Source organism: Geotrypetes seraphini, chromosome 12, assembly GCF_902459505.1.
Source record: "Geotrypetes seraphini chromosome 12, aGeoSer1.1, whole genome shotgun sequence".
Classification (NCBI taxonomy): Eukaryota; Metazoa; Chordata; class Amphibia; order Gymnophiona; family Dermophiidae; genus Geotrypetes; species Geotrypetes seraphini.
The window spans coordinates 82,030,220-82,043,526 of NC_047095.1; the positions used below are offsets into that span (position 1 = coordinate 82,030,220).

The window sequence follows — 13,307 nt, forward strand, 5'->3', positions numbered from 1 at the left end:
CAGCAGATATAAATTCTCAAAACCGACACATTTTGATCACTAAATTGAAAATAAAATCATTTTTCCTACCTTTGCTGTTTGGTGATTTCATGAGTCTCTGGTTGCACTTTCTTCTTCTGACTGTGCATCCAATCTTTCTTCCTTTCTTTCAGCCTCCTGTATGTTTCCTCTTCTCCAGACCTCATTCTCTCCCCCAACTTTTTCTTTCTGTCTCCCTGTTCCCCCTTCTTTCTGTCTCCCTGTCTGCCCCCTTTCTTTCTTTCTCCGTGCCCTCCCCCAAGCCACTCGGTTTGCTGCCACCGCCATTGGGGAATAGCCCCCAAGCCACCGCTGTCCCAAGCTTTCCCTGCAGAAGCGTCGCGCTGACCAGCATTCCGCTCCCTGACGTCAATTCTGACGTAGGAGAGGAAGTTCCGGGCCAACAAGGCATTTCTCCTCATTCCATCCAGCCTGAGCCCCATCTCTCCTTGATCCAGCATTTCCCTTCTGTGTTTGTCAGAATTACCATTCCACCTATTTTCCAGCATCACCCTTCTTTGTGTCCATCTCACCTATATCCCTATCTCACCACTTTTTCAGAATCTTCATTTGTCTCTGTCCTTGTCTTTACCCCATGTTCACCATTTGCCCTTTCAATGTCTTTATCTCCCCCCCCACCACTTTTTCAGCATTACTTATATGTCTCTATTTCACCTCCTCTTCATGTCCCCTCTGTATCTCTATCCTTAATCAGTAGGTCCTGCTTACTCTTTCTCTTCTTTGTGTCACTATCTCCATTTTCAGCTTTCCCCCCTTTTCCTTTGTTACTGCACCCGGTAGCCAGAATCTTTCCACCCTCCCTCCACTCTGGCCCAGCCCAGTATGAAATATTTCCTTTTGTTTCCCTCCCCTCTCTCTCTTCTCCTCCCTCACCCACGAGTCCTGCATCTGGCCCTCTCCCTTCTACCTGCACCTGGCAACACCCCCCTGCTCCGCGGCTCTCTTCAGCATCTCGTCAGAAGCGGTGATCAAGACAAGCTGCCGACATCGAGGCCTTCCCTCTACGAGTCCCGCCTTTGTGGAAAAAGGAAGTTGAAACAAGCGGGACTCGCAGAGGGTAGTCCCCGACGTCAGAAGCTTGTGTCGATCGCTGCTGCTGAGTTGCTGAAGAGAGCCGCGGAGCAGGGGTGTGGCCGGAAGCAGGAGAAGGGAGAGGGAGATAGGAAGGCAGTAGAAGCTCCGGAGCATGACACCGACCCCGGCCAGGATGATTTCTTTTTCAGGCGTGCAGTTTACAAGTCCGGCGTCGCGGCGGGAAATAGCCATGCTGAGCAGTGAGCTCAGCACGTCCACAGATGAAAGCCTTGCTTGCTGATTGGTCCGGCGGCACGGCGGGGTGGGGCCGCCGGACCAATCAGCAAGCAAGGCTTTCATCTGTGTACGTGCTGAGCTCACTGCTCAGCATGGCTATTTCCCGCTGCGACGCCGGACTTGTAAGCTGCACGCCTGCATCGCCAGAATTTAGGTAGGCTGTTTTCATCCCCTTGGGAGTCCCGTGGGCCAGGGGGCGTCCCCGTGGGAGTCCCGTGGATCAGGGGGGCATCCCCGTGGGAGTCCCGTGGGCCAGGGGGGGAACCCGCGGGATCCCCGTTCCCGTGCAGACCTCTACTTCTGATGTAACTTCCGGCTAGAAGTTACATCGGAAGAGGGGACTTGGTGGCAAGAAGGTTCTAGTCAGAGCAGGCCTGTGTGCAGGAAGCTTCTAACAGGCTGGTAGGACCGCCCTGGGAGGCACTAAGGGGCCAAGTCAGGAGAGTCACAGGTTTGTTTGGGTTTTTTGATACCCGCCATCGGGAGGGAGGGAGGGAGGGTGGCTGTTGGACTCGAGGGAGGAAGGCTTCTGGACTCACAAGGGGGGGAGGGAGTTGCTTGGGCTACTGGACCGGCTGGAGCTTAAAGGAAGGGAGACAGATCTGGATCTGGTCTGGGGATTGGGGGGAAGGGAAACAGGTGCTGGACCCATCTGATGAGTGGAGCTGGAGGGAAGGGAGATATGCGAGACCAACATCTAGGTGCTGAAGGGAAGGGATAGACAGGTGTTAGACCCATGGGAAGGAGGCTAGAGGGAAGGGAGAGAAGTGCAAGGCCTGCAGGGAGGAAGAGAGAAGGAAAGAGAAAAACTGAACCAAGAGGATGAAGGAGGAGTGAGTGAAATATTTAACATTATGGAGGAAAGAGAGATTGTGCGAGACACATTGGTATAAGAGAGTAATAGAGGGGAGAAGCTGGACACAGGGAGATATACAAAAAGAGGGGAGATGGTGAGCATGGATGGGAGCTTAGGAACAGGGACAAAAAGGGGAATGCTGCATCTGTATAGGGTGGTATATGGTCACAGGGGGGTAATGCTAGACATGGGAGAGTAAATAGACATAGAAGATGGCGAGACATGGGGTGAATAAGAACGCAGAAGGAAGATGCTGGAAGGGGGGCATAGGGATATAGAGGAGTAATACTGTTCACAGGAGGAGGGGATCATAGCATGGTGAGATGGAAGATGAATGGTGAGCAAGGAGAAAGAAGACATGTCAAATGGTCAGGAGATCCTGGCAAGTGAGTTAAGAGTAGACAGACGAAAACAGAAATCAGAGCCTGAGACCAATGTGATGTGAAGCATAAAATGACCAGACAACAAAAGGTGTAAATTTCTTTTTTCTATTTTGAGATTAAAATATATCAGATTTGAAATATGTATCCTGTAGAGCTAGTGTTAGACATAACTAGGAACTGCAAAGCCCAGGCTGTGCTTCTTTAGCTTCCAGCTGGCTTAGGGCTCTCTCTCTCTGACCAGGGGTAGTAGCCCTAGTAGAACTCCCCTAACACTATTCCTGCCATGTGTGACTGAAGTATTCTGTTAGCTTGATTTTTCTATTTAGCATTCTGTAGTAATTTGACTTCAGTTTTCTTGACAGTGGAGGGGATATTTGTGAGGGGGAGGAGAGGGGAGACTGGGATTTTGTTGATCCTTGCTCTGTATTATTTGTGATTTATAAAACGACAATTGTACAGAGTATTGTTTCTTTTTATACTTTAGTAAAATAAGTTCAGTATAAAACTATTTGAGGCTTGTGCGGATGGGATGTGGACGGATCTCGTAAAGACGGGGACAATTTTTCCCCTGTGTCATTCTCTAACAAGAACCAGAAAACTCACATGAGATTATAGTGAGTGATTTAGAAGAGGTATAATTTTTTAAAGATCTTTTTTATAAGGAACTCAAGTCAACATTAGAAAGAAAAAAGGCAATATGCATCAAACATAAGAAGCAAAATATACACTATGTAAAATAAATTGCTTCTCAAACTTAAAGGAACCTCTAATTTTTTATATACCGTAGATAGATATACCCCCTACTTGTTCCTTTAAAAACCCCTCCTCCAAAAAAATCCCCCTCTCTCCTCTGAGGTATAATGATTTTTTGGGATGATAAAATATTATAATGTGCAATCTTAAAAAAAAAAAAAATTCAAAGTTTTCAAATGCCTGGCACCATAAAAATATACTACACAAGTCTTATCTGCATTAATATAGTAGTAATTTTTGCTGGGATTGATAAAAACCCCAAACATTTTCCTTACCTTCAGAAAAAAACATTTTACTTGATTACTATCCTGTTCTACCTTTTTGATGGTTATTTTAATGCTTTTTTGTAATCATTCTGTTATCTCCTTTCTGAGGGCTAGATTCTCAAACATTTGTGTTTAAAAACTGATGGGCTGCGGTCGCAGCTATTATTGTAGTGATTTTAAAAAAGCGAGTCATTCTCCAAGAAACACTCATGGAAATGAGGTTGGCGGAGAGTAGCGAAGGTTTGCTAAATTTGCATGGGCCCATCGCTGGTGATAGTGATGTGCACGTGTGCAAAATAAATGCAAAAACAAAACAAATTGAATATCAGCAGGAGGGATGCCCACTCTCTCCCGCCACCAAACAACATCCCCCCTCCAGGCCAATCAGAGCTTGAGGCCCCTCCCTGGATGCACCAGGGAGGGAAAGGCCCGCCATTTTGAAGAGGGCCTTTTGGTCGGAGGGAGTACACATCCCTCTACCAGCCATCGTTAACAAGTTAAGGGCGAGGGCACGGGGGGGAAGGTTTGCATGGTGACAGGAAGGAGTAGGCATCTCTCCCAGGTGTGTGTGTGGGGGGTGGGGGTGGTGTTGGTTGGCGATAGGAAAAGGGCATCTCTCCTGCTGTGCGGAGGGGTAGTGTTGGGTTAGCAGTGTCGGGTGATTATGCAATGTGGCAAGAGAGAGTGGGAATTTCTTCTGCCGATCTTCAGTTTATTTTTGGGGTGTTTTTTTGCGTGGGGGAGGGGTCTGAGCTGTCAAACCTTTCTTTCCTGTCAGTGCCTGAGCCAGTCAGCACTAAGGAACTGATTAGAAAGTAAGGCAACAACAGCTCAGACCTGTTGGCAAATTTTGGCTGCAAATGTGGCACAATGAAGTTAGAGAATCGCTCGAAATGATTATTTTAATATTAATGACCTCGTACTACATTTGTATGGCAGTATTGGAGATTGCTAAAAAACTCGAAAAAGACCTGGTCAGCCGTTTTGATAATCTGCTGTTAAAATACATGCATGCTAAATTGGCTGGAACCAGTTTAGCGAGCACGTTAAAAGCAAATTTTAGTTTTGAGTATAATATGTCAAAACTGACTGATAGCTATTTTGTTAGTTTGTGAAGTATTGTGGACTCAGGAGCAACTACATTTCAAGATCCTTTAGTATCATGTCAAAGTGAAAACAGTAGACTTTGTTTTGTCCTTTGTTTGTAAATGATGGCAGCAACTCCCAACACTATGGTGTTTGAGACTGTGTTCCTTTTGAATGTTGAAGAAATATTTTGCAAGCTGGTTAGGAAGGAAGGGATAGCTGATATCTCAGGTGGAAGACCAGGTACTGTACTCATTAAAAGAGTTAATATTTTTGTGTCTGTGGTGTCCTCACACTGTTTTCCTTTGCAGGTGGGGCAAGTCGATGCTCCAGATGGATCAGCAGGTGGTCAAGATGAAGGGTTTGGAGATACATTCAAAGGATCTCTTCCACACATGGTCATCAAAAATGAAGAAAGTAAGCATTTCAGACCTTTCTGTGGTGGGTTATACTTTTAGGGGTATCAAAGTTCCTCCTTGAGGGCCACAATCCAGTTGGGTTTTCAGGATTTCCCCAATGAATATGAATGAGATCTATTTGCATGCACTGTTTTCATTGTATGCTAATAAATCTCATGCATATTCATTGGGGAAATCCTGAAAACCTGACTGGATTGCGGCCCTCGAGGACCGACTTTGACACCTGTTCGTTATAGGCATAGTGTTCTCGGAGAGAAGTGTATTTGGCACTAATCTTGGATACAGAGCCTCTCTAAAAGAGTACTGGGTTTTCAATTTGAATTCTGATAGTTTCCTAGATGAAGTCTTTGTGACAAAGGATTTGGGTATAGATTAATGCAAGGTGTGAAGTCAGTACAGCAAACCTTCAACTTCTCTATTTTTCAACCCTCCAACTCCTACTTATATTAGGCTTTAAATTTTTTGTTCTGGATCTAAAGAACATAAGAATTGCAATACTAGGATACACCGAAGTTCCATCAAGCCCAGTATCCTTTTTCCAACAGTGACCAACCCAGGTCCCAAGTACTTAGCTAGATCCCAAATAGTAAAACATTTTATGTTGCTTATCCTAAGAATAAGCAGTTGATTTCCCCAAGCCATCTCAATAATGGCCTATGGACTTCTCCTTTAGGAAAATGTCCAAACCTTTTTTAAACCCTACTGAGCTAACTGATTTCACCACATTCTCTGGCAACAAATTCCAGAGTTAAGTACACAAGAAATATTTTTTCTGGTTTGTTTTAAATCTACTACTTAGTAGCTTCATCACATACACCCTAGTCCTAGTATTTTTGAAAAAAGTAAACAAGCGAATCACATCTACTCTTTCAACTCCACTCATTATTTTATAGACCTCTATCATATCACCCCTGAGCCATCTATTTTCCAATCTGGAGAGCCCTAGCTGCTTAAGCATATCCTCATAGGGAAGTCATTTTGATGTCTTTCTCTGTACATTTTTGAATTTTGCTATATCTTTTTTGGAAATGCGATGACCAGAATTGCTCAAAGTATTCGGCAGCCTGCAGAGTGAATCTAGCAGGCTGCCATTGGCCTCCAAAGCACATTGCCTCTGCTGCGATCCCGCCCTTGATGTCGGAGAAGAGGTGGGACCGCGGTATAGGAAATGTGCTTCAGAGGCCAACGGCAGCCTGCTAGGTTCACTCTGCAGGCTGCTGTAATTAGCTCAGCGGTGGTTACAGTGCCAAAGACGACCTCTCAACAGAAAAGGAGAGCTGTGTCTGCCCCGATCTCCTGCCCCAGGTAGCGAGTAAGAAGAGCAACTGTTGGGGAGGTGATGAGAGCCTGCCAATTCCAGAACATGAATTCGGACCTGGGCAGAAGCTTGAGCCCTGCACTGTGAGGGATTCAAACAACCATCCAAGCTCAACCCAGCACTGTCTGGGAGCCGGAGACAACAACCTTGCAGGAAGCAGGGAAGGTAAGGCCCCGCCTATCGTGAGGGCCTCGGCAGGACACTGGATCTGGACATGGGGAGGGAGAAAGAGAGAGACAGAAAAGGGCGGGAAACAGACTTGAAGACAAGGGCAGATGCTGGACTAGAGGGGGTAGAGAGGAGAAGACTCAAAATGTTAGAAGAAGGAAGAAAGAGAGAGGGAGAAAACTGAAACAAAGGGGAGGCAGAAGAGAGGGGGGGGCAGATGTTGGCCTTGGGGTGTATAGAAGGAAGAGAGAGAGAGAGAGAGACTTCAGAGAGGTGGAAAGATTCTGGACCAGGGAGGGGGGAAGGAAGAGAGAGAGAAACAGAGAGAGACCTGGAAGAAAGAAGAACAATTGTTGGACATGGGGGGTTTGGTAAGCAGAAGAAAGACAGAAAGACCAAAGGTGGTGGTACAAAGGAGAACTGACACTGGATCTGGGGAGGATAAGCAGAGGGAAAAAAGATAGAGACCTGGACCCAAAGGAGATGGGGCTGGATTGTGAAAGAAATGTTTGATGCACAATCAGAAGGAAGTCTAACCAGAAACTAATTAAATCACCAGACAACAAAGGTAGGAAAAATTATTTTATTTCAATTTAGTGATCGAAATGTGTCAGTTTTGAGAATTTATATCTGCTGTGTTATATGAATAATGTAAGGAAAAAATTGCATTAGTAGGGGAGGGGGGACAGGGTGCAGAGCCTTGCAAGGAGTGTGGGATTGGGTGCAGAGCCTGGTAGGGAGTGAGGGGGGCTGGGTGCAGAGCCTGGCATATGTTAGTACACAATTTGGTTTAGAATGGTTTTGTTTCTTGTTTTCCTACTCTAAATCTAGGGTGCGTCTTATGGAGCAAAAAATATGGTATTTAAATGTCTCTTTAATATCTCCCCTCTCCTGCCTTTCCTCCATATTGAGATCTTTAAGTGTCCCCATGCGCCTTATGATGAAGACTAGGCACCATTTTAGTTGCCTTCCTCTGGACCGATTCCATCCTTTTTATATCTTTTTGAAGGTGTGGTCTTCAGAATTGTACACAATATTCTAAATGAGGTCTCACCAAAATCTTATACAGGGGCATCAGTACCCCCTTTTTCCTACTGACCATACCTGTTCCTATGCACCATAGTATCCTAGCTTTCGCCATCACCTTTTCAACCTTTTTGGCCACCTTAAAGATCATCACATACAATCACACCCATGTCCCGCTCTTCTGTTGTTCATATAAGTTCTTCACTCCCTAAATTGTACCGTTCCCTCGGGTTTTTGCAGCCCAAATGCATGACCTTGCATTTCTTAGCATTAAATTTTAGCTACCAAATTTCAGACCATTCTTCAAGCTTCGCTAGGTCTGTCTTCATGTTATTCACACCATCTATTGCAGATTTTGGTATCATCTGCAAAGAGGCAGATCTTACCTGACAGCCCTTTAGCAATATCGCTTATACAAATGTTAAAAAGAACAGGCCAAGGAACAGGACCATGAGGCACACCACTGGTAACATCCCTTTCCTCAGCGATCTCCATTGACCAATAACCTCTTGTCATCTTCCATTTAACCAGTTCCTTACCCATCCCATCACTTTGGGGCCCATCCTAAGAGCACTCAGTTTATTTATTAGACATCTTTGTAGAACACTATCAAATGCTTTGCTAAAATCTAAATACACCACATCTAGCGCACTCCCTCTACCCAATTCTCTGGTCAAACAGTCAAAAAAATTGATCAGATTTGTTTGACAAGACCTACCTCTAGTGAATCCATGTTGACTCCAGTCCTATAATCTGCTGGATTCCAGAAACTTCACCATTCTCTGTTTTAAAAGTGTTTCCATTAATTTGCTTACCACAGAAGTCAGACTTACTGGCCTTTAATTCCCTACTTCTTCCTTACTTCCACTTTTGTGTAGAGGGACCACATCCGCCCTTCTCCAGTCCTCTAGTTCTTGGTCTTTATCACTGACTAGGTTGGAGCAGTAAGCAAATGAAACAGTGAGACCTTTCTAGGATTAACAGAATAATTTAAAAAGTCCATGGCAGGCTTGCCATTCAGCCCACAAATGCTCTCCAATCTGTTGCTGCCATGTAGAGTCACCAAAGAGGCAGATAACAATAATAACAGTTTATATACTGCAGCACCGTGAAGTTCTATGCAGTTTACAATGATTAAAAATGCTACAGATTGAGTAGAACTAACATAGTTAAAATCTAGTGACTAACAGCTCTAGAGATCAGTTATTGTGGGCAAGATTGTGCCAATCAGCTTCCTAAGTACTTTAAGAACAGATATGTTTTTAGGTGTCTCCTAAATTCCCCATAAGTATTGGCAAGCATAAGAAATTGTTTCAGGTCATTACCCCATAATGTTGCTTGATAAGATAAAACATGAGAAGAATATCATTCTTTTAAGTCCATAGTCTGTTAGTTAGAAAGTCTGTTAGTGAGAATGACATGAGGGAAGCCACTGCTTGCCCTGGATCGATAGCATGGAATATTGCTACTCCTTGGGTTTTAGGACCTGCATTAGCCACCTTGAGAACGGGCTACTGGGCTTGATGGACCATTGGTGTGACCCAGTAAGGCTATTCTTAGTTCTTCTGACACTTACCTTCTATCTAAGTTATAACTACAGTACAATCAAAATGTCTGATGTGGGTCGTCTTAAATAACATCTGATCCTCAAGATGTAAAAAGAACTATATTAAGTCGTGTCAGCTCTAATGTGGATTGCATCTCACTTTATAAAATAAGAATTTCCAGTCTTATCTGAACTATGAACACCAAATTTGCAACTAGAAGAATGTGTGTATGTTTATGATTTTTGTATGATTCTATGTTACCATTAGGCAAGCATTGCAGAAAGGATCTATTTGTTCTGTTTTCTTTTCTAGACACTGGCCCTACCAGTGGATATGGAGGAGGAGCTCAGTGGGACCGTGGTGCCAACTTGAAGGATTACTATTCCAGGAAGGAGGAGCAGGAAGCCCAGGCTGTAAGTTGCAAAAAAATATTTAGCAAAATAATTTTTTTCCAGATATCCTTATTGGTTTTATAAAAACAAACCAGTGTACAAAAAGATAAACATCAATTCAGTAGGAAATATGATAGAGCAAAGTAATGATCAGATGTTCACGCTGTTATCAGTAAGTACATATGGGTGTGCAAGTCTCAATATATGTATACATTAAAACTTTGCAGATAAACGCATACATTAATCAGGCAGTATTACAATTGGAGAATGACACGGTGAATGTTACCCGTCGAAACGGGGAAAGAAAAATAGTGGTCGCTACGGGGACAAGGCCATTCACTGCCCCGTGGAGCGGTGAATGGTCTTGTCTCCGCAGTGAGGCAATCAAGGATGCACGGTCCAGCAGTCCCCACCCGCCCGATTACAGTGTTCCACCATCTCCCTCCCTCCACCTCACCTTATATGCAGAGTTTGTCGGCTTTCTTTTTCGCCCAGCTGCACGCTTTCAAAAACCCACGCATGCGCGACTGCTCGAGTTGTTCAATCTTCTCCTCTACTGCAACTTCCTGTTTCCGGTTGTGTCGGAGGAGAAGATTGAACAACTGAGCAGCAGTGCGTGCGGCTGGGCGTAAAAGAAAGCCGGCAAACTTGGCATCTAAGGTGAGGTGGAGGGAGGGAGCTGACGAACACTGCTGCTGGACCAGCGCGTGTTCCCGGCTCACACAAGGAAGGAGGGAGTGAAAGGGAAAGAGATTCTGGGCCAAGGGGGATGAAGAGGGAGAGAAAGAAAACCATAGCAGGAAAGAAAGGGGAGGACAGGCAGGTGAGCCAGATGCTGGAAACAGGGGGAGGGGAAGAAAGAGGGAAAGAAGCTAGATGGGGTTGAAGAGAAGAGACACATTGGTGTGGAAGAGGAAGAGAGGGGAAATCTGGACACAGGAAGGTAACAGAAACAGAGGGGAAATTATGTGCATGGGGGCATAGGGACAGAGACATAAAGAAGACATACATGTCATGGGGATGGTATATGGACACGGGGGGGGGGGGGGGGGGGGGGCAATGCCAGATACATAGGAACACAGAAGCGAGATTGTTTGGGGACCGAGCTCGCAGGCTCCAGCGGCTTGCACAAATTACATTGTAACGTGCCACGAAAGTAAGAGGGAGGGAGGGAGGGAGATAGATAGGCCGCGCGAGAGGAGCTGAAGGATGGTAGAAAGGAACAGATGGTGAAGGGGGAAGGGTGGTGGTGTAAAGGAATAGAACAGACATTGAAGGAGGGTGGAGAGGAACAGACCCTGAAGGGAAATATGGAAGACAGTGGGGAGAAGACGCTGGAAGGGAAGAAGACAGATGCCAGACTATGGGAGAGCGTAGAGAAGAAGATGGGTGCCAGACCAATTGGGGAGGTGGGGGGAAGGGAGAGGCACAGTAACAGAGCAAATGGAAGACGCAGAGAGAAGACACACAGTGGATGGAAGGAATTGAATGAGAAGATGAGGAAAGCAAAAACCAGACAATAAAGGTAGAAAAAAAAAATTCTATTTATTTTCTTTTTTGCTTTAGGATAAAGTAGTATATTAGTTGTGTTGATAAAAATTTATAAACAAAGCCCTGCCAGCTGACCATCTCTTTCTCTAGTTCAGCAGCCAGAACTTTTATTTATAAGGAAGGAATAAGCTAAATATTGCATATTGCAGTACTGAGGCTTATATGGATGCTACGGGGACGGGGCGGTGAATGGGATCGCGGGGGCGGTGAAGGGGACGGTGGGCCGGGGACGGGGAAGTGACGGGGACAGATTTTTTCCCCGTGTCATTCTCTAATTACAATATTTATGTAAGGGTGCCCAGGTTTTACAGAAACTGAAAAAAGATTTATTTTTCAAGATTATGATTTTTCCGTAATTTTTTATTGTGCATAAATGGTTCCACCATTCCATATAATTAAGCTGTATATTATCTTTCCAGTGACATATAATTAAGTGCGCAAAATAATTTTAATGGAATTAAAACAAGACAAAAAAACGAAAGACCAACAGTTGGCATTAAAACATGTGAAATCCAATCTAGGTGTCCATTCATTTTTATAAAGAGAAGTAATTTATCCCAGGACAAACAGGCAGCATAGTCTCACAGATGAGTGACGTCATCCATTGAGCCCGTACTGTAAAGTGCAAAAGTGTATTGTCACTTTAACTTCCTAGAAGTTTCATAACTGTCCCTATCGTGCATACATAAGTGCCTTTCTCCTCCCCCCCTCCCCCGATACTGGCTCACGGGTCCATTAGTTCATAGTTTTCCACGGAACTAAGAAGACATGTGTCTTCGTAGTTTCTCCAATTGTGCCTTTTTTCCCCCATTTTTTGTGCTTTCCTATATTGATTTTCTTCGTTGTTTTCTTCTTTTTTAACATTCCTTTTTTTTCCCAAGCATATCATCTTGTACAGAAAGTGTAATCGAGGAAATAAAATATTTAAATGTACTTTCAATCCTGAAAATAAATCAAACTTATAAAAGGAAACACAACTTAACTTAATCACGCACTAGTCCTCAAACTTTGGATCCAAGACTTGAAGATAAGAGTAATTTAAATTAAACATAACCAGCAAACGAAATCATTCAATCTACTGCTGAAAGAGAGCTAATTATTAGGTGCAGATGTTTCTTCATTCTCAAGGCATTTCAGAGAAAGGAGACCAGTCAAATGAGTCGGTTCTACAAACACATATTTTAAGGAACAGTATCTAATAACACATTTGCAAGGGTATCTAAGAAAGAAAAGACCACCTATCTGAGTCACACCAGGTTTCAACTTTAGAAATTCCCTTCTTCTCTTCTGAGTCTCTCTCGAGACATCAGGAAATATCTGAATATGGAAACCCAGGAAGTCCTTAGATCTATTTTTAAAGAAAAGTTTAAGGATCCAATCCTTGTCTGGAGCTAAAGCTAGAGTCAATAAGAGAGTGGTTGAGATAGCCACTTCTCTATCTGATTGTTCCAATAAAGCGGAAACATCCAAAGATTTTTCTGCGGTTTTCCATCATCATCTTTTCTTTTTTTTTTTTGAATCTTGAGATTTCATAGGTAGATAGTACACCCTTGCGAGAGGTGGTAAAGAGTTTTCAGGTATTTTTAGAATTTCCACAAGTAGCGCTTTATCATGTCTCGTGGGAAGATTGATAAGATCTTAGGAAAATTGATTAAGCGCAAATTGTTAGCCCTACTATTGTTCTCAAGAGCTTCCAATTTTCTCCTCATGATTAAATTGTCTTGAACAAGTAAATCTTGATTACCTTTAACTGTTCCTGAATATCAGATTTCAACAAAACTATCTTGTTTTAAAGATTTAATTTATTCTTTCTGATTTTTCATTTCTTTATCCAAATATTTTATCTGAGGGTTAAGGGAATTTCCCAAATTAAACACCAAATCCCAAAGAGCGTCTAAAGTGACTTCTGGGGGTTTAACAGGAGAAAAAGGAATTGCTTGTGCTATTAGAGATTGTTCATTCGGCAAGTTTACCTCCTTGGAGCTTTATTCATCCTTAGTTTGAGTTGTCCTGGTTGCTGGTTCTTTCAAGAGGAGTAAATCACTCTGAGCTGTTTCATGATGGACTTCATGGCCATGAGGGTCAACGCCAAGGTGTGGAGATTTGTCAGTCGACGCTGGGATTGCCAGGCTGAGGGGCTGGATCCTGTGGTGCAGGCTTGGCCAATGAGCGGCCTGCTGTATGACTTTCCT

The 13,307-nt window shown here is 43.9% G+C and overlaps 1 protein-coding gene across 1 annotated transcript in view; it reads left to right on the forward strand.

Moving 5' to 3' along the window:
• The window catches only part of DHX9 (DExH-box helicase 9), a 287,744-nt gene that overhangs the window by 19,766 nt on the left and 254,671 nt on the right, over positions 1–13,307 (forward strand). Inside the window, exons 4-5 of the mRNA XM_033916167.1 lie at positions 5,006–5,111; positions 9,485–9,585. Of these exons, the coding sequence (XP_033772058.1) occupies positions 5,006–5,111; positions 9,485–9,585 (207 nt within the window). The remainder of the gene's footprint in view (positions 1–5,005; positions 5,112–9,484; positions 9,586–13,307) is intronic.